This window comes from Ambystoma mexicanum, chromosome 5p (genome assembly GCF_040938575.1).
Source record: "Ambystoma mexicanum isolate Mex_15411 chromosome 5p, UKY_AmexF1_1, whole genome shotgun sequence".
Taxonomy (NCBI): domain Eukaryota; kingdom Metazoa; phylum Chordata; class Amphibia; order Caudata; family Ambystomatidae; genus Ambystoma; species Ambystoma mexicanum.
Window position 1 is genome coordinate 441,726,498 of NC_090930.1, and position 25,258 is coordinate 441,751,755.

Below are 25,258 nucleotides of genomic sequence, written 5' to 3' on the forward strand. Positions count from 1 at the left end.
GCACTTGGCCAAGATAAGGAATTAGGTGGGCTAGCTAGGCTCCAGTAAGTAACCCTAGAGTACAGGCATATGGGTGGTTGCTGAGGGAGGTCAAGACAGTGCACTAGTGCAGGAGATTCTAAGTATAACCAGCTAGACCAAATTTAGTCTGAGGTTGTCGGTGTATTCTAATGGCAGAGGTGTTGAGGCAAGTCTGGTATAAGTAGGCTTAAAAACATTATGTGTCTAACTAGCCCGTATTAGTAGTAGGTCGTAGCTGCATTCTAAATTGTGTGGATGGATAGCTGTGCCTGCAGCAGATGTCCACCAAAGTGGTGTGTTTATGCATACCTAAAGCTCAGATGGAGCATTGTTTTTGGTGTCGCTGTGTCATTTGATCGTCTCTAACTGGGTGTCAATGCTCTCTGCTGGGCTGAGTGCAACACATTTCCTACCCCCAGCAAAACATCTAAGTGGAGACACATTTCCTAGCCCCAAAATCTATCTAGGTGCAACACATTTCCTACCCCCAAAAATCCCTCTCAGTGCTGTGCATTTCCTACCACCAGCATTCCATCTAAGTGCGACATATTTACTACACCCAAAAATCCATCTAGGTGCGACACATTTCCTACCCACAGCAATCCATTTCAGCGCAATACATTTTCTACCCCCAAATAATTCATCTAAGAGCGATACATTTCCTACCCCAAAAATCCATCTCAGTGAGGTGCATTTCCTAGCCCCAGCTTTCCATCGAAGTACAGTACATTTCCTAACCCAGCAATCCATCTAAGTGTGACATATTTCCTACCCCCAAAAATCCATCTCAGGGTGGTGCATTTCCTACCCCCAGCATTCCATCTAGGTGCAGTAAATTTCCTACCCCAGCAATCCATTTAAGTGTGACATATTTCCTACACCCAAAAATCCATCTAAGTGTGACACATTTCCTACCCCCAAATAATCCATCTAAGAGCGATGCATTTCCTACCCACAGCATTCCATCTAAGTGTGACATGTTTCCTACCCCCAAAAATCCATCGCAGTGCGGTGCATTTCCTACCCCCAGCATTCCATCTAGGTGCAGTACATTTCCTACCCCAGCAATCCATTTAAGCGCAACACATTTCCTACCCCCAAATAATCCATCTAAGAGCTATACATTTCCTACCCCAAAAATCCATCTCATTGCGGTACATTTCCTACCCCCAGCATTACATCTATGTGCAGTAGATTTCCTACCCCAGCAATCCATTTAAGTGTGACATATTTCCTACACCCAAAAATCCATCTAAGTGTGACACATTTCCTACCCCCAAATAATCCATCTAAGAGCGGTGCATTTCCTACCCCCAGCATTCCATCTAAGTACAGTACATTTCCTACCCCAGCAATCTATCTAAGTGCAACATATTTCATACACCCAAAAGTCCATCTATGTGTGACACATTTCCTACCCCCAAATAATCCATCTAAGTGTGATGCATTTCCCACCCCCAACAGTTCATCTCAGTGTGGTGCATTTCTTACCCCAGTAAATCTAAGTTTGGTACATTTCATACCCCCAGCACTCCATCTAAGTGCAACACATTTTCTACGCCCATAACATCCATCTAAGTGTGACACATTTCCCACACACAACAATCCATCTAACTGCAATACATTTCCTACCCCCACCAATCCCTCTAAGTGCAATATATTTCCTACCCCCAAAAATCCATCTCAGTGAGGTGCATTTCCTAGCCCCAGCTTTCCATCGAAGTACAGTGCATTTCCTAACCCAGCAATCCATCTAAGTGTGACATATTTCCTACCCCCAAAAATCCATCTCAGTGTGGTGCATTTCCTACCCCCAGCATTCCATCTAGGTGCAGTAAATTTCCTACCCCAGCAATCCATTTAAGTGTGACATATTTCCTACACCCAAAAATCCATCTAAGTGTGACACATTTCCTACCCCCAAATAATCCATCTAAGAGCGATGCATTTCCTACCCACAGCATTCCATCTAAGTGTGACATGTTTCCTACCCCCAAAAATCCATCGCAGTGCGGTGCATTTCCTACCCCCAGCATTCCATCTAGGTGCAGTACATTTCCTACCCCAGCAATCCATTTAAGCGCAACACATTTCCTACCCCCAAATAATCCATCTAAGAGCTATACATTTCCTACCCCAAAAATCCATCTCATTGCGGTACATTTCCTACCCCCAGCATTACATCTATGTGCAGTAGATTTCCTACCCCAGCAATCCATTTAAGTGTGACATATTTCCTACACCCAAAAATCCATCTAAGTGTGACACATTTCCTACCCCCAAATAATCCATCTAAGAGCGGTGCATTTCCTACCCCCAGCATTCCATCTAAGTACAGTACATTTCCTACCCCAGCAATCTATCTAAGTGCAACATATTTCATACACCCAAAAGTCCATCTATGTGTGACACATTTCCTACCCCCAAATAATCCATCTAAGTGTGATGCATTTCCCACCCCCAACAGTTCATCTCAGTGTGGTGCATTTCTTACCCCAGTAAATCTAAGTTTGGTACATTTCATACCCCCAGCACTCCATCTAAGTGCAACACATTTTCTACGCCCATAACATCCATCTAAGTGTGACACATTTCCCACACACAACAATCCATCTAACTGCAATACATTTCCTACCCCCACCAATCCCTCTAAGTGCAATATATTTCCTACCCCCAACAATCCATCTCAGTGTGGTGCATTTCCTACCCTCAGCAATCCATCTAAGTGTGACATATTTGCTACCCCGCCAATCCATCTATGTGTGACACATTTCTTATCCCCAGCAATCCATCTAAGTGCAGCACATTTCCTACCCCCAGCAAAACATCTAAGTGCGACATATTTCATACACCCAAAAATCCATCTAAGTCTGACACATTTCCTACCCCCAAATAATCCATCTAAGAGCGATACATTTCCAACCTCCAACAATCCATCTACGTGTGATGCATTTCCCACCCCCAACAGTTAATCTCAGTGCGGTGCATTTCCTACCCCAGCAATCCATCTAAGTTTGGTACATTTGATACCCCCAGCACTCCATCTAAGTGCAACACATTTTCTACTCCCATAAAATCCATCTAAGTGTGACACATTTCCCACCCACAACAATCCATCTAACTGCAATACATTTCCTGCCCCCACCATTCATTCTAAGTGCAACATATTTCCTACCCCCAACAATCCATCTCAGTGTGGTGCATTTCCTACCCCCAGCAATCCATCTAAGTGTGACATATTTGCTACCCCCGCCAATCCATCTAAGTGTGACACATTTCTTATCCCCAGCAATCCATCTAAGTGTAACACATTTCCTACCCCCAGCAATCCATCTAAGTGGGATACATTTCCCACCCCAACAATCCATCTAAGTGCAATACATGTCCTGTCCCCACCAATCCATCTGAGTGTAATACATTTCCCCCCAACAATCCATCTAAGTGCGGTACATTTCCTACCCCCAGCAATCCATCTAAGTGTGACAAATATCCTACCCCGAACAATCTATTTAAGTGTGACACCTTTCCTACCCCAACAAGCCATCTAAGTGCAATACATTTCCTGCCCCCGGCAATCCAGCTAAGCGACATTTTCCACCCTCAACCATTCATCTCAGTTCGGTGCATTTCTTATCCCCAGCAATTCATCTAAGTGCAGCATATGGCTAACTTACACAAATAGGTGTAAATACAGATAAGTATATGATATTAAGTAATATTGGGTAAAAAGAGTGGTGGGCTTTACTGGGGTACAGTAACGACTGTGCTCCCTGCCCACACCACACTTACCGTTTCTGTCACTGTAGGTTGTCTGTGTCAGGGGTCCTGAGGCGAACAGGGCCAAATAGGAAATGGAGTTGCTTATGAAGGAGCTGCCCTTCGCCTCTGACCCTTAGCCGATGGCTGCACAAGCAAGGCTGCCTTGGGTCCTTCTGTTAAAACAGCGGCCACAAAGGGGAGCAGCCAATCAGAGGGGAAGGGAGGATGCTAAGGAAGGGTGAGAAACAGGTAATGCAGCACCACAGGTGCAAGAAAAGAGGGAAAGAACAGAGAGAAAGGGGCAGAACATTGAAAAGGGAGTGGCCCAGCACAGCACAGCGTAGCAGGCGCAAGAAAAAGAGTGGAAAAACAGAGAAAGGGGCAGAAAAGTGAAAATGGAGGGACCAAGAGGGGGCCATTTACCTCGACCTTGACCTGGATGGAGCAGCAGGACCTGCTTTTACCGGCCTACTGCAGCTCTAAACACCGTCCAGATCACAGATCGGTTCAGGAAGCTCTAAAATGGAAAATAGTTAAGGGCTATTACTTGTAGCAACGTTGAAGTGTGAAACATAGTTATGGGTCATCCCTTGTATGAAAGCTTCTTTTTGAAAGATTAAGGGCTATTGCATGTAGTGAAGCAATTTCTTGGAAACTTTCTACGGGTCATCCCTTGTACGAAAGCTGATACTTGAAAAATTAAGAGGCGACCTTTGCTGCAAAACAGCTCTTTAAAAATGTGCTAAAGGTCATCTCTTGCATAAAATCAGCTCCCTAAAAATGTGTAAGGGTCATCTTGTAGAGAAGCCACTCCTCAGAAAATTGTAAAGGGTAATCCCTTATAGTGAAGTCACTCCTTTAAAAATGAAGGGTCATCTCTTGTATGAAAGGTGCTCTTTGAAATATTGTCAAGAGTCATGCCTTATAGTGATGAAGTTGAACAGGGGTGGCAAGGACTCTTGTGCCCCAGCTTGGGCCCCAGCTAGTCTCCCATGCCCAACATGCTTTTGACACCTTCACCAGACTTGAGCCAATATGGGTCCACAAGGAGGAAACTAGGAAACATTAATTTTCTTGCTCCGCTATGGACCTATAGAATTCCATCCCATTAGCAACCCAGACTTCTCCACTCCTGCCTCGTGTTTTAGAAAGAGTTAAAAACCTGGCTGCATGGCATTATCTGGACTCTAAGGCTAATCAACAGCAACAGGGTGTCTATCCACAATTGTTTTGTGTACACACACATTACTGTGTTACTGTCTGCCCCTTAACACTCTTGACTGTGAATGTTAGCTGCTTCTGGGCTAAGTTTGCGCTATGTAAATATTACAATAATAATAATAACAATTCAAATGAACAGATGCAAAGAGCTGCCCTTTTCTACATACCACATCCTACCGGTGGAGGAGTTTTTAGGAGTGAAGGCATTAGAAGAGGAGATTTATTTTCCTGGAGGTTGCAATTACACCCAATGTCAAGTGATGCACATGTAACCTACTGTTTTGGATCTGGTCCATATATTGGTAGTTAAATGGACAGTTTGACTTTCACTAACGCTCAGGACAGATTTTAGAGTTTTTGTACAATTGCAGAACTATAACGGTTAATAAACCTTCTGGCTTGGCATGTTGCACCCTGTTGCAAAGTAATTAATCAGGGATTCAAAACCACTGTTTTGACTACACTGGGTAATTCATAGAATTCAGCGCACAAGTGGCGCACGCGGCTGGCGCACAGTGTGCGCGTGCGAATCCCTGCGCCAGCCGCGTGTGCTAAAATCCATTTCCGCGCACAGCGTATTCATGGATTCCAGCCACCAAAACCAGCCGTGGCGCACAGTGGCGCAGCGACCCTGCAGCAGCACCAGTTACGCCCCCAAGAATGCCTCTCGCGCAGGGAAAAGCCATCAATATACCCAATCCAGCGCAAAGGGCTGCGCTAACCCTGTACCAGCACAGCAAGCGGGCTACGTGTATCACTGGGGTGCGCGGGAAGTACCTCACGCGATTGGCCCCGTGCGAGCAGGGTACGCATATTTCAGGGGTGCGCGGGAAGTTCCACACGCGATTTCATCATGGTATGTGTATTTCAGGGGTGCGCCGGAATTACCACACGCGAATGGGCCCGTGCGAGCAGGGTACGCGTATCTCAGGGGTGCGCGGGAAGTTCCACATGCGATTCCATCAGGGTACGTGTATGTCGGGGTGCGCGTGAAGTTCCACACGCGATATCAGCAGGGTACGTGTATTCTAGGGGTGCGCGGGAAGTCCCACATGCGATTCCATCAGGGTACGTGTATTACAGGGGTGCGCAGGAATTTCCACACGGGACTGGGCCCGTGCGAGCAGGGTACGCGTATCTCAGGGGTGCGCGGGAAGTTCCACACGCGATTCCATCAGGGTACGTGTATTTCAGGGGTGCGCGGGAATTACCATACGCGAATGGGCCCGTGCGAGCAGGGTACGTGTATTTCAGGGTGCAGGGGAAGTTACACACGCGATTTCCGCAGGGTACGTGTATATCAGGGGTGCGCGTGAAGTTCCACACGCGATATCAGCAGGGCACGTGTATTTCAGGGTGCAGGGGAAGTTACACACGCGATTTCTGCAGGGTACGTGTATTTCAGGGGTGCGCGGGAATTTCCACACGCGATTGGGCCCGTGCGAGCAGGGTACGAGTATCTCAGGGGTGCGCGGGAAGTTCCACATGCGATTCCATCAGGGTACGTGTATTTCAGGGTGCGGGGGAAGTTCCACACGTGAAATCAGCAGGGTACGTGTATTCCAGGGGTGCGCGGGAAGTCCCACACGCGATTCCATCAGGGTACGTGTATTACAGGGGTGCGCTGGAATTTCCACACGCGACTGGGCCCGTGCGAGCAGGGTACGCGTATCTCAGGGGTGCGCGGGAAGTTCCACAGGCGATTCCATCAGGGTACGTGTATTTCAGGGTGCGGGGGAAGTTTCACACGCGAAATCAGCAGGGTACGTGTATTCCAGGGGTGCGCGGGAAGTCCCACACGCGATTCCATCAGGGTACGTGTATTCCAGGGGTGCGCGGGAAGTGCCACACGCGATTTCAGCAGGGTACGTGTATTCCAGGGGTGCGCGGGAAGTTCCACACGCGATTCCATCAGGGTACGTGTATTACAGGGGTGCGCGGGGAGCAGCACACATGAATTGCACGTGTGGGTCCTCCCAGGTGTTCCCTTTACACCCTCCACGGCCCCTGCAGGTGGCTCACACCACAGGGGCCTACCTTGCACATGTCCTGCAGGCACACCATCCACCATGGCCATGACCCCCAGCCAACCTACATGTCAACTTGCACTACTGCCCACCAACGCATGTCCCCCTGCACCCCCAGTCACCAGGGGCACCCTCCACCAGGCCCCACCCATGTCTCCCACCACCCCCACCCCCCAGCCACCAGGGGCAGCCTCCACCAGGCCCCCACCCATGTCTCCCAGCACCCCCACCCCCCAGCAGTGCAGGGGCAACCACCACCAGGCCCCCACCCATGTCTCCCACCACCCCCACCCCCCAGCCATCAGGGGCAGCCTCCACCAGGCCCCCACCCATGTCTCCCAGCACCCCCACCCCCCAGCACTGTGGGGCACCTGCCAGCAGGCCCCCACCCATGTCCAACTCATGTCTCCCACCACCCCCACCCCCCAGCACTGTGGGGCACCTGCCAGCAGGCCCCCACCCATGTCCCATCCATGCCCCCCTGCACCTGGGTCCCACCAATCCCCAATCATGTCCGTAATGGCCATCCTCCACTGCCAAAAGGCCCAACCAACTATCACATCCACCCACATATCAAAGGCAATGACATGTTACACAACCAATGTAAATAATGCAAATGAACACATGTCTGTCACACACAATGGCTGCAAGTGAATGTTAAGACACCCAACATGACATGCATGAAAGCAATGAGATGATACGACACATTGAAGGATGAAAATAAAAATGTATTTAAAATCAACTTGAATGGAAATTAAATGAGAAAAACCACAAAGCAAAACAACCAAAAGAAGAATGTCCATGAAAAAAACACAGCATAATCCAAACAAATGGTGTCCAAAGTCACAGTCAGAAAAGTAATCCAAGTGTAAATGATAAACAAAAACCATTGCTCCATGGCGATGAAAAAAATCCAAAAAATAGACAAATCCATTGAAGAACTATTTACAAGATAATCCCGGGTCCATGAGCCCAACCAAATGAAACCTAACTATGACAACTAACTAAAAACTGAACTACATACAAAAATGTGGCACATTGTCCAATCGCAACCAAATAAAAAAATAAAATAAAGGAAACCTAACACTAACTATATAACTATATACAAAGGCGGCGGGCAAGTCCAGCGGCTCACTCCGTGGTGTTCCGGGCCAGGGCATCATCCAACTCCTGTTCGATGTCCCGGAGGCGGTCCTGTTCCATGGCCCCGAGGGTCCGCAGGGACGACGCCGTCTCCTCCTCCAACCCCCTGCGGATTGCCTCGAGGCACTCGGCCCGCCTCAGGGCCCTCCGCATGGAGTTCTCCGCCCTGACCATTGTGAGCCGCCGAGCCATCACTTGTCTTGTTGGCCAAAGATTGAATCGAAGTCGAAGCAAGTCATTCCGGTATTGCATAGACGGAGACCTGATCAAGTATTGTTCTGGATAAGTGTGGTTTTTTATTGTGATCGTATCTGGGTCAAAGTCACAATAATGAGAGCATGTTTTCACAGCCCATGGCAAATATCCTAGTTTTTATCTGCGTTGGGTTTTGGAAAAGTGTTGCTAAAGTTGCTTCTATCGACGCCAGAATATGGATGACTCGATTCCGCCATTTACATATAAATTTGTCTTTGGATGCAAATGTGTAAGCAGCCAAAGTTCCCAACACTGTATCGGAATTCCAGGCTAATAAACATTTTCTAAACATTGCCACAACCAACCATGTATACCTTATATTAAGGGAAATCAACCCAAATTCGTAACGAATGAGGGATAATGGGGTAGATGCTGGAAGATGGAGAACTCCCCGCCAATATTTCCCCTCAAGATGGTCTCAAAAGGTCTCATTCAAAATGGGTCTTGTTTCTGAGGAGTACAAGACAGCTGATACTTTTTGATAGTAAAACGTTAAAGTTGGCACCAGCGTAAAACTTCCCATATTTTCTTTGAATAATCCCAGTTTGATGGATAAATGTTATTACTTTGTCCTGTTTCCTTTGTTTGAATGCAAGGTTTTGTTTTTGTGTTAGAATTTGGGCTCCCAAATATATGTAGTGCTGTACCACTTGTACATTCTGGATTTGAGATTGCATGTATAAGATTTTTTTAGTATCTTTTGGGTGACATTTAACATCATGATCTTTGTTTTATCAAGATTTATACTTAAGTAGTTAGCATTGGTATAGGCTACCACCGCGTCAAGTGCCTTATGTAGACCCATAGGAGTTTTTGACATAATGACTAAATCGTCAGCATACATTAGAAATGGAATGCCCTTATTTAATAATTTTGGCGGGTCTGTATAGATGTTTTTAAATGCTTCTCCCACATCTGAAATGAAAAAATTAAATAATGCTGACTTAAGTGTACAGCCCGGTCTGAATCCACTAAATGTCATGATAGGTTGAGTCAATTTTCCTTCGTTTGTTAATCTTATCTGTACACTATTATCTGTGTGTAAATCATTAATAAGATGTACGATATATTTCCGGCAACCTTGTTTTATTAGTTATTGTATTAGTAACTCCTGTGATATCGAATCAAACGCTGCTTGCAGATCTATATAGGTCATATATAACGGCTGCTTGATGGCCTCATGATGTTCAATTATTGCTGTTAACGTTAAGAGGTTGACACATGTTCCCATCCCGGAGACAAACCCAGTTTGGAGTGGGTCTCTGGCTCCTGATTGTAAAGTCCATTGTGTAAAATCCCTGAGTATAAATCTTAAAAACAGCTTTCCTGATACATCAAGCAATGAATAAGGTCTGGAGTTATTGGGCATTTTTCTGTCGCCTTTTTAAAATATCAGGATAATTATTACCGACTTCCACGTAGCTGGTATTGTATTGGTGGTTATAACTTGCTTAAATATCCTAGCCCATTGGACTGGATTTTGTCTGAACACAAAATTACTTATGTCATCGGGACCCGGTGCCCGTGAATTGGAGAGTTTGTTTATAAAACATAACACATCCGCTTCTTCAATTTTGAGCCCTTCATAATTTGAACATTCACTAGGCGGTGTACTCAACTGGGAGTCTTCCTTCTGGTACATTTTACTAAAGTATGTGACCCATTCTTTTTCATTTACCCCATTGTGTTGTGCTGCTTTTTGGGTGGCATGATTACTAATATTAATCAATGCCCATATCTGTCCTGTATTTTCATTGAGGCTGTTTTTCAACATGGACTCACCATCTTTTTGTAGCATGTGCATACGATGACCTCTGAGCCAGTTCTTATATTGGCAGTTTAGTGATTTTAGTCTCTCACTTTTGTTCAGACCATTTGCCTGCAAAATCAATCTTCTGTTTTTCCTTAATAATGTTTTTTTTTCTTGTAGCAACACATCATATTCATGACATAGTTTGGAGAAATCTAAATTGCGCTCACTGTATGGTACACAGTAAAGATGGAGAAAAGATGTATAGTCGGTTGATGACTCTTTGCCATCATGCATACTGAATTCTATATTTTTATGGAAGTCAGACAGAGTATGCATATTCCACTTGGGTCTCGTTCAGGCATTATTTGCTATAAGCGAATGTGAAAAGGTTTGACTCTTTTTTTGAATTACCAAATCTGCCAAGTGCCATTTCAGCTTCAAGATGTTATGATCACTGTATGGCTGTGGAGAAATATGTAAGCTCACGGCTCTGTTAAATGTGTCAGGATCAAGAAAGACCTAGGGCCTCATTCCGAGTTGGGTGATAAGGGAAAAATGATGCCGTTAAAGGAATACCGGCATCGTTTCCCGTTACGGGCCATTCTGACCCACCAGACCATTATTTATGGCGTCGTAAAGTACGATGCCGTAAATAGCGGTCTAGTGGCGCGCACCCGACACGCCATGCCGTAATTAGCGGCATGGCGTAAACCGGAGCTGATCCCAAGTAAAGCGGACATGGAAAAAACGGCCTCCACAAGACCGCAAAGTACCTTACCGCCATGGAGTAAATACCGGCATCGCTGAGAAGGTGTTAAGGACCCTGAGCAGTGTTTCCAAGAGGAACAGGTGCACTCAATCAGCACAGGTGGAGGCAATGGAGTCTGGCACAGCACAAAAGGAGCACACCCACACACCACACCCCCTCCCACACCAAGATGATAACAATTGTAGCAGCATTCCTGGAGCTGGAGGCCCTGCTTGCAAGGCAGCAACTACAACAACAGCAACTACAACAACCACAACCCCCACCACAGAGGATACACAGGAGGAGAAGGAGGGTGAGACAGGCCCAGCATGCCCTACCGGTGCAGCTACCATTACCACGCCGGCAGCCCCCAATCCCCCGCATCAGAGCCACCCCCTTCAACCTCACACCAGAGCAGATCCACACCCTGTACCGGCTTGACTGGGACACCATTACCAGCATAGTGGACATGATACATGATGATACAGTGAGCCGCATAGAAATCCACACTGCCATCCCCCCTCTACTGAAGGTAGTGTCTGTGCTCCACTTCCTCGCCACAGGCAGCTACCAGCATACAGTGGGGCACATGCATGGCATTTCACAGCCCATATTTTCACGGATACTCAACCAAGTGCTTGATACCCTCCTCACCCACACAAGGGAATACATATCCCTACCCCGTACTCCCCAGGAGATATATGACACCAAAGCTGCCTTCCATGCACTGGCAGGCATGCCAAATTGCATAGGTGCCATCGACTGCACCCACGTGGAATTAGTGGTCCCGCATGCCATGGAGGTGCCGTATCGCAACCGCAAGCAATACCACTCCATCAACGTCCAGATGGTGTGTAATGGCAGTAAAGCCATCACACATTGCAATGCCCGATATCACGGATCAACTCATGACTCCTTGGTCCTGCGGAACTCAACATTACCACGCTACATGGAGCGACATGCCGGACGACGTGCCTGGCTGCTTGGTGAGTAACCTGAATGGGCCATGGCAGTGCTTTGGGGCTGTGAGTAGGTCGCCTGCATACCCCACCTGGGTGGGAAAGGGGGGGATGCATACCCCACCTGGGTGGGAAAGGGCGGGATGCATAGGGGGGGATGCATACCCCACCTGGGTGGGAAAGGGGGGGATGCATACCCCACCTGGGTGGGAAAGGGGGGGGGGGGTGCACACTCATCCCAGCAATCATCTGCGGCCATGTAAGACTAGTACAATTCTCCACCATGAATGCACACACAATTACCTCCTTTCCACTTCCATGCAGGTGATGCTGGCTACCCTCTAAAGCCGTGGCTCATGACCCCGGTCCGCAACGCACAGAACAGGCACGAGGAGGACTACAATAGATCCCATACCCGTACACGGGTGGTGATAGAGCAGACCTTCGGCCTGTTGAAGGCACGATTTCGTTGCCTCAGCCGGTCTGGTGGGGCACTCATCTACAGCCACGAGAAGGTGTCCAAGATCACCATGGCATGTGTAATGCTACACAACATGTGCATCCGTCGGAACGTGCCACTGCCCCCTGACGTGGAACTGCTACCACCAGATGATGATGAGGGGGAGGAGGAAGGAATGGCAGGACAGCAGCACGTGCCGATGCACAGGAGGGACGTTCAGTGCGTCAATCATTGATTGGACAATATTTCTGACTTACAAGTCAGCTGAGGGTGTGAGGGTGAGAGGACATTGGGCACTGGGTGTGGGGATACTTGTACACCATGCAATGTGCGACATCAAAAGACACAAGCAAAATGAGCAATGTCCACTCTGTTTTTTGGGAATGAACAACCAATGTATTCAACATTAATGTAGGAACGTGTACAACAAAACCACCACCCTCACCCCCTCCCCCCCAACTCCCACACACACCCTCGCCCCCCTCTCCCTCCCCCCCAACTCCCACACACACCCTCACCCCCCTCCCCCGCCCCCCCAACTCCCACACACACCCTCACCCCCCTCTTCCTCCCCCCCAACTCCCACACACACCCTCACCCTCCTCCCCCTCCCCCCACAACACCCCCACAATAGTTCCATCAGTGCAACATAGGCCACTTGTGTGTGGCAGTATGGTAATTGTGTGCTTCCAGAGCCAGGGTTATCCATGTTCTGCCGGCGGAGTGTGCGCATTGACCAACGGACAGGGCTGGTCTGTGTGGAGGAGCACTGTGAGGGTGGGCACTCCCACTGGGGCTGTGGTCTGGGGGGTGCTGCCTCCAGGGCATCAGCGATCCGGCCCAGCACCTCACAGAGCCGGTTTGTGTTGGCAGTGATGACTTCGCCCAGGGCCTGCAGGTCATTGTGCCTCTCCGACCAGGATTCACGGTTGTCCCGGATGAAGTCCTCAATCAGGCCCGTGAGGTGCTGGGAGTGCAATCCATCCATGGCCGGTGTGGCAGATGTGCTAGGCAGCCGTGGTGTTGAGCCTGCAGCCCTTTCGGGGCTTTCTGCCGGAGATGTGGATCCAGGACTGGCAGGTGGTGCTCCTTGGCCTGTGAGGCCTGGGGTGTCACTCTCCCCGGAGTCGCTGTGTGCAACTTGACTGTAGGATGGAGTGTCTGGGCTGTGCACGATGTCATGGGGCTCCTCCACGTCGGATACGGGAACTGATGTCGGGCTATCTGGCTCCTCGGGGAGGCACATGGCAGCATTCTCCCCTGCCACACTGGACTCCTCTGGGTGCACCGTGGGGCATGTCTCCGACGGCAGTGCAGGCATGGGTAGGGGTGTGGGTGTGGGTTGTGCAGCCTCCATGGGGGTTGCTGGTGCACGTGGTGTTGCCTGTGCCTTCTTCCTTCCTGCAGGTTTATGCTGTCCCCTGGCTGTGCCCCTGGAGGTACAGGGCTGTGTGGCTTCCTGGCCCTCACTTTCATGGCCGCTGCCTGTGGGGGGGAAGAGAGAGATGGCATGAGCTATGATTTGGGGGTCAGCATTTCCACAAGCCTATGGTATGACAATGGGATTTCAGCGTTTTGTTGACATTTGGGTTGGGAGTGGGACAGTGATCTGGGCTTGGACGGTAAATGCATGCAGGTGTCTGGGTCACTCATGTTGGTGGAGTACTGTGCTGACTCACATTGACTGCCTTTTTGTGTGCTCTGGCCAATATGGGTTGGAGCCTTGCACCTGGCATCAGCCTGGGTCTTACTTGTGACGGCATGATTTGATGGGGGGGGGGGTTCCCATACGTGATGTGACTGCTTGCCCAGCCCTTGGCGGTGCCTTACATTGGGAATGCATTTACTATCTTCACTCATGACACTCACCTCCATCTGCGGATGACGGGGCACCGCACTCCATCTCGCCGACCCCCTCTATGGCTTCAGTGCCCATCATGTCCGCGCACGTTTGCTCCCAGGCCATCATCTTGATTGGAGAAGCTGGGCCTCTTCCTGTCTCCAGGGCCTGTGTTCGGTTGGCCGATAGGATGGCCCGCACCCTGAGACGGAGGTCATCCCACCGTTTCCTGCAGTCCCTCGTCGTACGGGGGGTGTTCCCTACGGCGCTCTCCCTCTGTGCCACCAAGTCCCAGATCACCTTCTTCCTGGCAATGGTCGGCCTACGCATGTCGCTGCTGAATACTGTCTCAGCATTTGCGTGCAGGGTGTCCACCAGGACCTGGAGCTCGTCCTGCGTGAAACGCTCCTTCCTGATGCGGGCGGCACCTTTCTTCAGTGCTTTTGGCATGATACTGGTCACTGATGGCTTTTTTGAGGGTCGGAATATACCTCTGGGTACTGTATTAAGAGGTGGCAGTGGATTGTGTTTTTAAAGATGGCCGCCGCGCTCCTTCCCGCTCCTGTGCGATGACGTAATTTCCGAATCCGTTAATTAGCGGTGACCGTAATTTACGGATACCGTAAATTACGGTCACCGCTAATAACGGACAGCGGAGCTTCGGTGGCGGTGTTGTAATGACCGTTTTGCTTCATGCCGCTAAGGGGTTTTACGGGCCCTTTAGCGGTATGCCGCTATGGGATTTACCGGCATGGCAGAAAGCTTGTGCCCGCGAAGTCGGAATGGCCTGTAAATTGCGGCGTCGTACCAGACCGGACTCGGTCTTTCCGCCATGCCGGTAAAAACCCATACTTACCGCAAACCTCGGAATGAGGCCCATAGTCAATTATTGAAGCAGATGCCCCTCTTCCCCAGGTTGCATTGGGAGTGGTATTTCCCGATAGGGAACCATTACACATCACCAATTTCCGATCTTTTACCAGATGCATCCACCTAAAACAGGTTAAACTGAATCTCTTATTATGAGCTGGTAAGAGTTGCAAATGTATATCCCTTGCCACAATCACTGTCATAATCTCCGGGGATTCCATGATGGCATTTAACAGCAACTCTATATCTAGAAAAAAAGCATCATCAGTGATTCCTTTTGGGTTTCTATACAGGTTTAGTATAGCCATTGATCCCCCTGGAAATTCCCCCTTAACCAGCTGTAAAAAAGGATTCAGAGATAACCAAGGAGAAAGATGCCACCTCTTATGATTTTTAATTGCCACCATTAGGCCGGATGATGGTCTACCCCGATTAGCTGATTGAGCTGGATTCAGCAGAATAGTATGATCTTCCCATGTTGGACTTTTTAGTAGCCATATTTCTTGGATAATTATGATTTCATGGGAGCCTAACACTTTTGCACTGGAACCCAACAGATGGGAATGGCCACAGGTGTTCCAGCCAATCAAAGAGATGGCATTTTTCTCTTGTTCCAAGACTGGTTACGACCTAGGAACCCACTCTTTTTTGGTTCTGTGGATGTGAATTAGTATGTCTCACTGAATTTCCGTTTGCATTAGCATTGTATTCCAGTCCCTGTTTATCAAAATAACTGTCCTTGGTTTCCATCATGATATTTCCTTCTGAGTCCATACACATAGAATCCCAAAACAAATATCTCCATTCTGGCTTGCCATAAAGCGTTTCTAGTTAGGTTGGATTGGATCCAAAGCCTTACTATGGACTGCTCATTTTCCTTGAAAAATTCTATCTGCTCAATATCAGTGATGGATATATCTTGTAGAGTGTTCACTTCTTCAAAAGTCGCCAATACGCTTGTACGATTCAGTACATACTCTGGAAATGCTGCTGGGCAACATTTTAAGATGAATCTATGGTACATATTCCATTTTTTTTCAAGTTGTTGGCGATTGTATTGCCTTGTACAGGCCCTTTGGAATTACTCTTACATTTTTTGTCTTTGTTTTGTGGTATGCTAGAGATATTAGATCCATTTTGTGGGCATTTACTGGGCCATAGTCCACCTTTGGATTGTCTTTATTCGGTGAAAGAAACTTAGTCATGTTGAGTTTAAAATAGTTCTCAATCGCTCTGGCAATTTGATCTTCGATTCCAACAGATTTTGGCTGTTGAGCTGTTGTATACAAAACACTCTATTTCTCTTTAGTTTGTTGTTGATTGCTGGCACCTCTTAACATTTCCATATGGTCAAAGGTCTCATGATGTGTTTGTCTGTTGATAGTGTTGTGTCTTAAATGCATGTTCTGTTCATGTTTTTTAGATGCATGCGGCTGATCTTGCTGCAATCGCTGCACTTCTTGATCATACAGTGCTATCTGAGCCTTGTTATTGTTTTGAGCTTGCAATTTTTGTGTTGCACTTTCTTCGTTGTTAGATTGCATTTGTGAAATTCTTGCCGACTCTAGAGCAATATTTCTATTATGGAGATGGCTTTGAGGTGGCATTTTAGCAGGTTGTTGTATTTCAAGATACTTCTTTATCGAATTCTCAATTTGGATTCTCACATCTGTCAATATTGAAAATTCTTCTTCGTTTTGTTTCTGCACTCGTTTCTCCATATTGTTGCCACTGAGAGTAACTAACTTGTCATCTGATTTTTCCGATAGCTCATTTGTTATATCACTACTAGGTTTCACCATTTGTGTTCCGTCTGTCTTTGAGCCAATTTTATATGCAGGATCTTCCTGTCGCATCTCCATTTGGTCCGTGTGTTCTGATCTTGATGGTCGTGCAGATTATTGTACCTCCGTCCCCAAGTACCGCACAGACAGAAATGATACACTGCCTGCGCAATCTTTGAGGCCACAGGTGTGTTGAGCCGTCAATCAGGTAGAGGAACGCCGGAAGGACCCCCTGACCACTGTAAGACAATGGGTGATGGTTAAACAGGAGCAATGCAATTGGTACAGGTAACAATCAGTAGTAACAAGGCTTACCCAAGAGTGCTGTATGTGGGGTCCTAAGCATAGCGAGGGCCACAAACTGCTGATGGTGGTGAAAGAGGCGTTCTACCCGGCTCTTGGGTGAATCACACCTCGGTCTGATGTGGATGGACCAGTAAGGCAAGAAAGGTCAAAACCGAGTTTCAAGGTTCAGAGGGGATAATCCAAAGGCAGTCCAAGAGAGAGTTCCAAGGTCGAGGAGCCGGGGAAACAAGGCGGGATCCAAGAGGCAGAAATCCGAGGAGCAGGCAAGACAAATCCGTAGAACAGTCCGAGGTCGCAAAGTCTGTGATCAAAAGCAGGTAAACCAGAGCGCTAAACAATCCTCAAGAGATGAGCTGTGAAGCGCTGTACCTGCCTTGTCAAGATGCTTTTAAACTGGTTAAGCAGTCACGTGATGTGTCCCGCGATGTTGTCCCACGGACGTGCGAGACTTGGTGTGATCACGTGGTCACGAGACGCCAGATGTTCGGGGTTGCTATGGGAGTCTCCGTGGGCATGGCCAGCCGTGAGTGTGCTTCCATGGCAACTACCAACGAAACGAAGGACGGTAGACGCCGGGGCTATAGGCTGGTGTCCTCCTACACCAGGCGAACTGCTGGTTCTTTCTGTGTGCAGGGACTGCTCTTGTGGGTAGGTGTGGTGTGGGGCGTGTGATCGTGTGAGCAACGGGAGATGTGACACCGTGGTAGGGCACGTTAGTCTGGGAACTGCCAGACTCGTATTGTTGATTGGGGATGTTGCTACATCAATTGTTGCAATGAGTTCATTTAATTGTGGTTAATCATCAACAATCAGTTGGTTGATCTAGGTTATTGTTGCAGACATTTCTTTCTCCCCTTTTTGTTGTTTTCTTTTGCATTAGACATGGTTTGTTGACCCCTTTTAATTTAGGCATCAGTCTTGCCTTTTTTCTTCGCATTTGCATGTTGAAATAAGTCATACATGATTGGTTTATCAACAGATTGACCCACCACCTCCTTTGTCACGTTCTGCGCCTTGTCCGCCTTACCCAGTGTACTCATATCTGCATTTGCACCCATATCATGTCGTGATAAGTGAATGACGTCCAGAATCTCAGATTGGTCTCTTTACAGCCTGTTATCGATGTTTTGTGCAGACTTATCAACACCATTAGCGAGAGGATTATCCTCAATCACATTACTTATTTCTGGTAAATTCAGATAGTCTCTCTCCATCATACAACCTTTAACTGGTGCCATTCCATTGCAACAGTTGGTAGAACCTTATGTCGATGACAATTGATTCATCCATTGCACTTGCATCTGATCAAGTTGTTTTGCCTGTAAAGATATTTTATGGTCTAGTGTCTCGAACAGTTTTGTTAAGGTGACCACAGTCATATGCATAGAGTTCAATGTGATTTCCAGTAATTTGTTTTGTGACTGGGTCTTCTCTGCTAAATCTGAGTTTGGGGTTGGTATATTAGTTTGTCTACGTGACAATTGACCTTCCGTCACTAAGCCCGCCAATGACATGTGTACAGTGTGGGCAGAATTGTCAAAAAGACTCGGTGATTGATACAAACTGTTATCCCTCGACGAGATCATAGAGGAGGATGCTATGAACGATATTTCTTCTAAGTTTGTACTTGATCCCTCAATTCAATGTTCTAGATCAATAGTTACTGGGGAGGCCGGTATATCATATACCTCACCAGCAGGTTGTTTTAATGCTGGTTCATGCTTCAGATCTTCAGCTGGTGAGGTTTGTTCTTTTTCCAGATTTTCTAAGTTTATTGTGTCTGCAATGTTTGGGCTTCTTTGCACCTCTGATAAAGTTAAGACTTTGGTTTGGGCTTCTGCATTTATGGCACTGTTCGATTTAGACTGGCTATCAGCTGACAGTAGCTGAGTATCCGTTATTGAGTTGTTAGTTCCAACAGTTGCAACAGTTGAGGCAACCTTCTCATTCTCAGTACTTTTGGCTGTTAGGATGTTGCTAGAAGACTTTACTTTGCAGAATTCACGTATGTCTCCTTCACAAGTTTTTTGCCACAATAATCAAGAGATTGATTTTGTATCTTTCTTTTCAGGGTGGGAACCAACAGAGGTCTAATAGGCGTTGATTTTAATGTTAGTGATGTGCTGGAGGTTTTCAGATTTTTTGCCATCTTTGATCTTAAATAATATCCTCTGTGTAGCATGAATAACACTTTTCACAGTATGTTATCAGTTCCTCCAATAAACTGCTCAAAGGGGATAGCCCCACAGCTGCAGTTGCCCCACTTGGGTTATGTTTGATTTAATTTTTTGAGCTGCTCAAACGGCTTGGCCCCGCAGTCGCAGCTACCTCACGTGGGTTATGTTTGAATTAACTCTTCAAGCTGCTCAAAGGGCTGGGCCCCGCAGTCGCAGCTACCTCACGTGGGTTATGTTTGAATTAATTCTTCAAGATTCTCAAAGGGCTTGGCCCCGCAGTCGCAGCCTCAACACACACGAGGTTAAAGTCCCTCGCAGTCAGTATAAGTCGACAAATGTTTGGAAATTCAAAGTGTCATGGCAGCTTGGGACCTCTTCAAAGAAAGATAAAAAGTTGCCAGCTTACTTGAGGATGGATTTTTTAAATATGAAACGGCTTCACACTGCTAGCACACCACACTGATATCTTTATACTAGTTTGGAGTTCCCAGATAACACAGTTTCATAGTACTTTTGGCAGAGATTGACGGTCACAGGAAAAGAGTTACCTTTAATGTGGGCTCTTCCTATGGGCGGCGTCGAGAGATGGTCTGGCATGAACATGCATCTCCTTTTGCAGCCGCTAATGATCTCCGCCACGAGACAAGGAAGCACAATTTGTAAAGGTCGTTTCCCACGATGAAATTTGAGTGTCCCCTGCTCCAACCAGAGCCAAACAGCGGCTCAACAGCGTAGAGAAAAAAGACAAAGTACCGCCCTTGACTCCGCACTCGGGCTTAACGCTGCAAGGGTGCAGTGCACTGTGTTTTGTTTCCGGCTCCGAGAGGGCATGGCCAAGTGCTCTGTGAGTTTTAAAGGTAAAGGCACCAGCCCTCCAGTTCACTGCCTCCATAGCAGTCAATGCCCAACACCAGCAAAATACATGCTGGATGCTCTGAACGAGCCAAAATGCTGCCACACAAAGCCACAATCCACGGAGGGACAAAGAGTAGACCAGGAGACCAGAGCCACAGCGACTCAACAGCGTAGAGAAAAAACATGAAGCACCGCCCTTGACTCCGCACTCGGGCATTTTGGAATGGCCGTGGAACAATGAGGCCAAATGAGAAAGAAATCCAAGATGTAATGAAAGGCAGGACAGGGAATAGAAGTATTAGAAATCCCCATCTGCCTTAGTGGATTACCAGCAATTTTGATGTAAAAAGAGGGGAAACCACGCAACGGGCAAACAGCTACATGAGAAGGGCTTACCAGTTCAAGGTGCGTGCTCCGACACTGGAGTCCTTTGCTCTAGTTAATGCAATGCAGTTATTTTTTTGTGGTGCAAAATATTGTTTTGTATGCATTATAACTACATGCTATCTAGCTAAATTTTTCTGAGGCAATAAAAAACGTCCTTACAATTTTTCTCAAAAATTCTATGTTACAACAGAGTGGCACCTATGAAAGTATTGTGTTACCTTAAAGGAACTTGCCAATCTTACTGCAGTTTCCTCCTCTTCCCTCCCAGGCCGTGTGCACTGCACTTGCCTCCCACTTCTCCACCAAACTCAGGATATCCTGCCCTCCATATCATCTACACCCTACCAACCCCCCTCTTGTCCTGCCTCACTTGGCTCCCCTGTCCGCCCACCCATTCTCTCCTCCTTCCCCACCATTGCACTGGATCAGGTCTCTAGAGTAGTCTTCTCTATGAATGTCTCTCCAATCAGGTGCTCCCTTGCTCTTCCAGAACTATTGAGGACAACATCTCTTGCCTCTTCCTTGGCTGACCTCTGTAACCACTCATTTGCTACTGGCTCTTTCCCTTAACCCTTCAAGTACTCCCTTGTGCACGCTCTCCTAAAAAAAAACGTCTACAGACGTTTCTTGCCTGGCTAACTACCGCCCTATCTCTGTCACCCCTTGCTTGGGTAAACTCATGGAGAAGTTTGTCAACCCCCTACTGACTCCCCAATCCGAATTGGTTGGCTGCCTCCACGACCACCAGTGGCGTCCAAGCATCCAGGACCACGGAAACTGCTCTCCTGAACACCCGTGATGACTTGCTCCTAAAGCTGGACTCTAACTCACCCTCTGTTTTGATCCTTCTCAATCTTTCCTCTGACTTTGACACTGTCAATCATGTCATCCTCACAAATTTTTACCATGATAACCTTGGCATCGTGGACCGTGCACTGGCGTGGCTGACCGCCTTCATTTCAAAACGACCCACCCAAGTGCAATTGGGCACTTTCCTTTCCTCGACCTCACTCTCTACCTGTGGCGACCCTCAGGGCTCTATCCTACTCCATGGCTTTTCAACATCGACCTTTCCCCCCTGGCCCACTTGATCTCCACCTTCTCTCCTCACTTCCAGAGCTATACTGATGACACTCAGCTTTCCTTTAAGCTTCCTTCTTCTACTTCCTCCCCTTCCTCTCTCATACCTGACTGCCGGACTGCTGTTCAGGCATGGTGCTCTGCTAACGATCTCTGCCTTAATGCCAGCAGAACAGAGACCCTTCTCATTGGGACACCTGCTACCTGTTTACCCCACTCTCTGGCCATCCTCCTTGGGTCCCCACCCCTCACCCTCTAGTGAGGCTTAGAAACTTGGGGTCATCTTTTACTCCTTTCTCTCCTTCTCTGAGCACATCACAGACCTTGCCAAGAAGCCCAACCTTCAGCTCCATCTCCTCATAGAATTCCCCCAGAAGCTCAATGTCTCCATAGCTCTGGTTCTCGCTAGGCTGGACTACCGCAACAGCCTATATCTCAATCTGCCCCTTTCTTCCCTTCGCCCTCTCCAACTAATCCAGAATAGGGCTGAAAGACTTGTCCTTGGACGCAAGCCAAGCCCTAAAATCTCTCCACTTACTCCTGGTAAAATGCAAGGATCAAATTCAAGACCCTCTGCATCATCCACAGGGCTGTCTGGGGCCTGGGGCTTCTTTACATCCAGCTTTCCCTACCTAAATACCTCCCTGCTAGGGTTCTTCATTGCTCTAGCTCCAACTCTCAGCTGGTCAGACGCTTCTCCAAGCAGAGAGTGGGAGGTAGATTCCTTTCCTTGGAAGGAACCTCCCTCTGGAATGTCCTCTCTGTCCCCCTCAGACCTAATCCAGATCTTCTTAAGTTCCGGAAACTGCTCAAGACTTTCCATTACTCCTCCCTGCTGCTGCAACTGGTGCCTGGCCCCTTATGAGTTTACAGTGGGCCAGGCACTGCTTGACCAGTCCCCCTCAGCATACATACAGCACTTGCCCTCTGGCACCCTTCCCGGACAAGCCTTATTCTGGTCTGCCCCATGCTTTGCACTTCTCCCTTTCCCACTTCCCCACACTTGCCCCTCATGACTCCCCCAGCACTTGCTCAGCCCCCTCGGCCCCTTATTCCTGCACTTCTCCCTCTCCCCACCTTCCCCCTCTCCAGCCCTGCCCCCTACTTGCTTTCCCTACCTCACACTTTTGTTCTCTGCACTTGAAAAGGTAAGAACTTCACAAGGTCTAGTACAATGTTACTGTTATTTTTCCCTATGCCTGCACCCTCCCCCATTTCTTGTCTTGTTCCACCTTGAAACACTTGTGTATAGGCGCCATACAAATGTCAAATAAATAAATAAATAAAACTGGAAGTTCTGACCAGTAGACGCACTGCCCAACTGCCCAGCTTTCACCCATAGTGCTTGATTCAATTTTACATTCTTTAAAATAGGACATGATGAAAATGAACCAAAAGAAAGTTGAACTATCCAAGTGCATGTGTGGAATTGAGAGACAGTCAACAATCTGAGATGCATAGCTGTAGAATAATATTGTGAAATGAATACAATGTTTGCATGATTTTACAGTGTAAAAGTTCAATATTTACTAACAAGGGCCTTGTTTTTTAAGACCCCAAGGAAGTAATTTTCAAATTTATAGTGAAGTTTTTCCCGGTCGACCCTGGACAACTGCGCGAAGAATTAACACGGTAATGTTTATTTCCCTTGATTGGCAACTGTTGTAAAGTATCATTGTTGTGTGGAAACTTGTAAAGTGTCATTCTCTTTAATCATGCCCTCATTCAGGGATCTAGAAACATGTAAACCAGTGATTCTTCTCTAACTTCTGTTGGAAGATCCTAATATGACATGCTTCCTCCTGTACACATTCACCATTCATTAAATCTATACTGTCTTTCCGGTGGGACTACAGTATGCAGGAAAGAAACACTTCCCTCACCCCATGACAAATTGCATGAGTGCACACATTGCCAGGTCTCGCAAGCATGTATGTTCGTGGTGTAAGCAATGGTAGAGTTCCTGCTATACTCGCTTTGGAGCTGCATCGCTGAATGTGATCAGAAAATGTCCTCAATTGGCCATCATGCAAGGGGCTGGCTCAACAAAGGCAAACCAACAGAGTAACACCTTATCAGCATAAGGGAAGTGTCCACCGTGACATTTAGAGTCTGATTCACAAATAATCATGTATCAAAGATAGAACTAAAGATACACCATTTTTAGATGCCCAATTCTTGGCAATGCGCATGCCACATTATTCACCCCAGTGACCTGTCATTTCTGATGGGCTGTACATTGGCACACATCATGCACTGGCTAGACCCCTTGCTTATGTTAGTGTTGGATGTGTGATCCAAACACTAATATATGATAGGGTCATAGAGCACCAATCGATGCTGACATAACATTTCATCATGAAAGGCCTGTTGAGGTGAAATGTGTAAAAGGTCAAAAAAAGTATTTCTATCCCAACTTGATGGATAGACGTACAACTGGGCCAGCAGCGGCTCATAACGCTGTTGGCTAACTATAAAAGAAAACGTATGAAAGGGACAGAAATGACCATCTCATACACTGTGTATCCTCTTGCACCTTTTTCAAACAGGTGCAGGGTTATGCGTCTGTTTTCTGACCATGCCAAAGTGCATCCCATTTCAGGAGGCACTACTGAAATGGGCAGAAGCACACCTTTAATCAGGGGTTGAAGTGTACCTAAAAGGTTGTGCAACTTTGTCTGTTGCTGCCTGCCCTCATTATTTCTAAACATTCCTCTGAGAGTTAATGGCTTGATTGCACTGTGATTGATCTCCTGGTTTACTCAAAATGATATAACCATGTGTGCCTTCAGCCACTGGATGTATACCAATGCGTGCCACTGAAGTCCCATAGTCCTGTTAAAAGCAAGCATTGACAAAACTAGCAGTTTTTGCTTTTGTATGGGTTTGCATTTGCCAGACACCAAAATCATACGCCTAGGTACTCACACCATTTTCCAGCTGTTGCCATCTTATGATTGGGTAGTATATTTATGGCAGTGACTGGCAAATGCCTGTCCCATAAGTACACAAAAGCCAGAACTGTGAGTCGGCTTTGGCAATGCCTGTTTTCCGTAAATACCTTGCAAAGAACTGCTTTTGCACATTGTCTCATTCAGAGTAGAACCTTGAGAAAGAATATGACTACATTACAAATGGGAACTCTTACCTGGAAAGGGTCCTAACCAGCACATTATCGTCAGTACAAATATGGTTGCACCTTCAAGGATACATGGCAGCATGCAGAGCACAGTAGGATGGGTTCACTACCATCTGAAATCTCTTTTCCATCTTATATTGGATCAATGTGTCCCAACCTTCAAGAACCAACAGATACTTATTCCAATCATGGTAGTCATCCAGGATGCAAATGATGCGATCATTAAAAGCGATCATTAAAAGCTAGGGTGCTACTTTGGGAGATATATATTGACTTGTGACCGGCAGTCTCCCATGGGGGCATTGCACTAGAAGGAACTTGCAGCGGTCATCAGGACATTACATTGGTTTCAAAACAACATTGAAGTCAAATGGGTCCTGGTCGGAAGGGAAAATCAATAACAAAGGCATACGCAAAATGTAATGGCATTTAATGGCATGGACTACCTGTTTAGTCTGACAGGTTGAAAGATTG

At 47.2% G+C, this 25,258-nt stretch overlaps 1 protein-coding gene across 1 annotated transcript in view; it reads left to right on the forward strand.

Moving 5' to 3' along the window:
• FRMD7 (FERM domain containing 7) overlaps positions 1 to 25,258 on the forward strand; it is a 762,724-nt gene that overhangs the window by 529,102 nt on the left and 208,364 nt on the right. Inside the window, exon 4 of the mRNA XM_069612841.1 lies at positions 23,199 to 23,277. Coding sequence (XP_069468942.1) covers positions 23,199 to 23,277 — 79 coding nt within the window. The remainder of the gene's footprint in view (positions 1 to 23,198; positions 23,278 to 25,258) is intronic.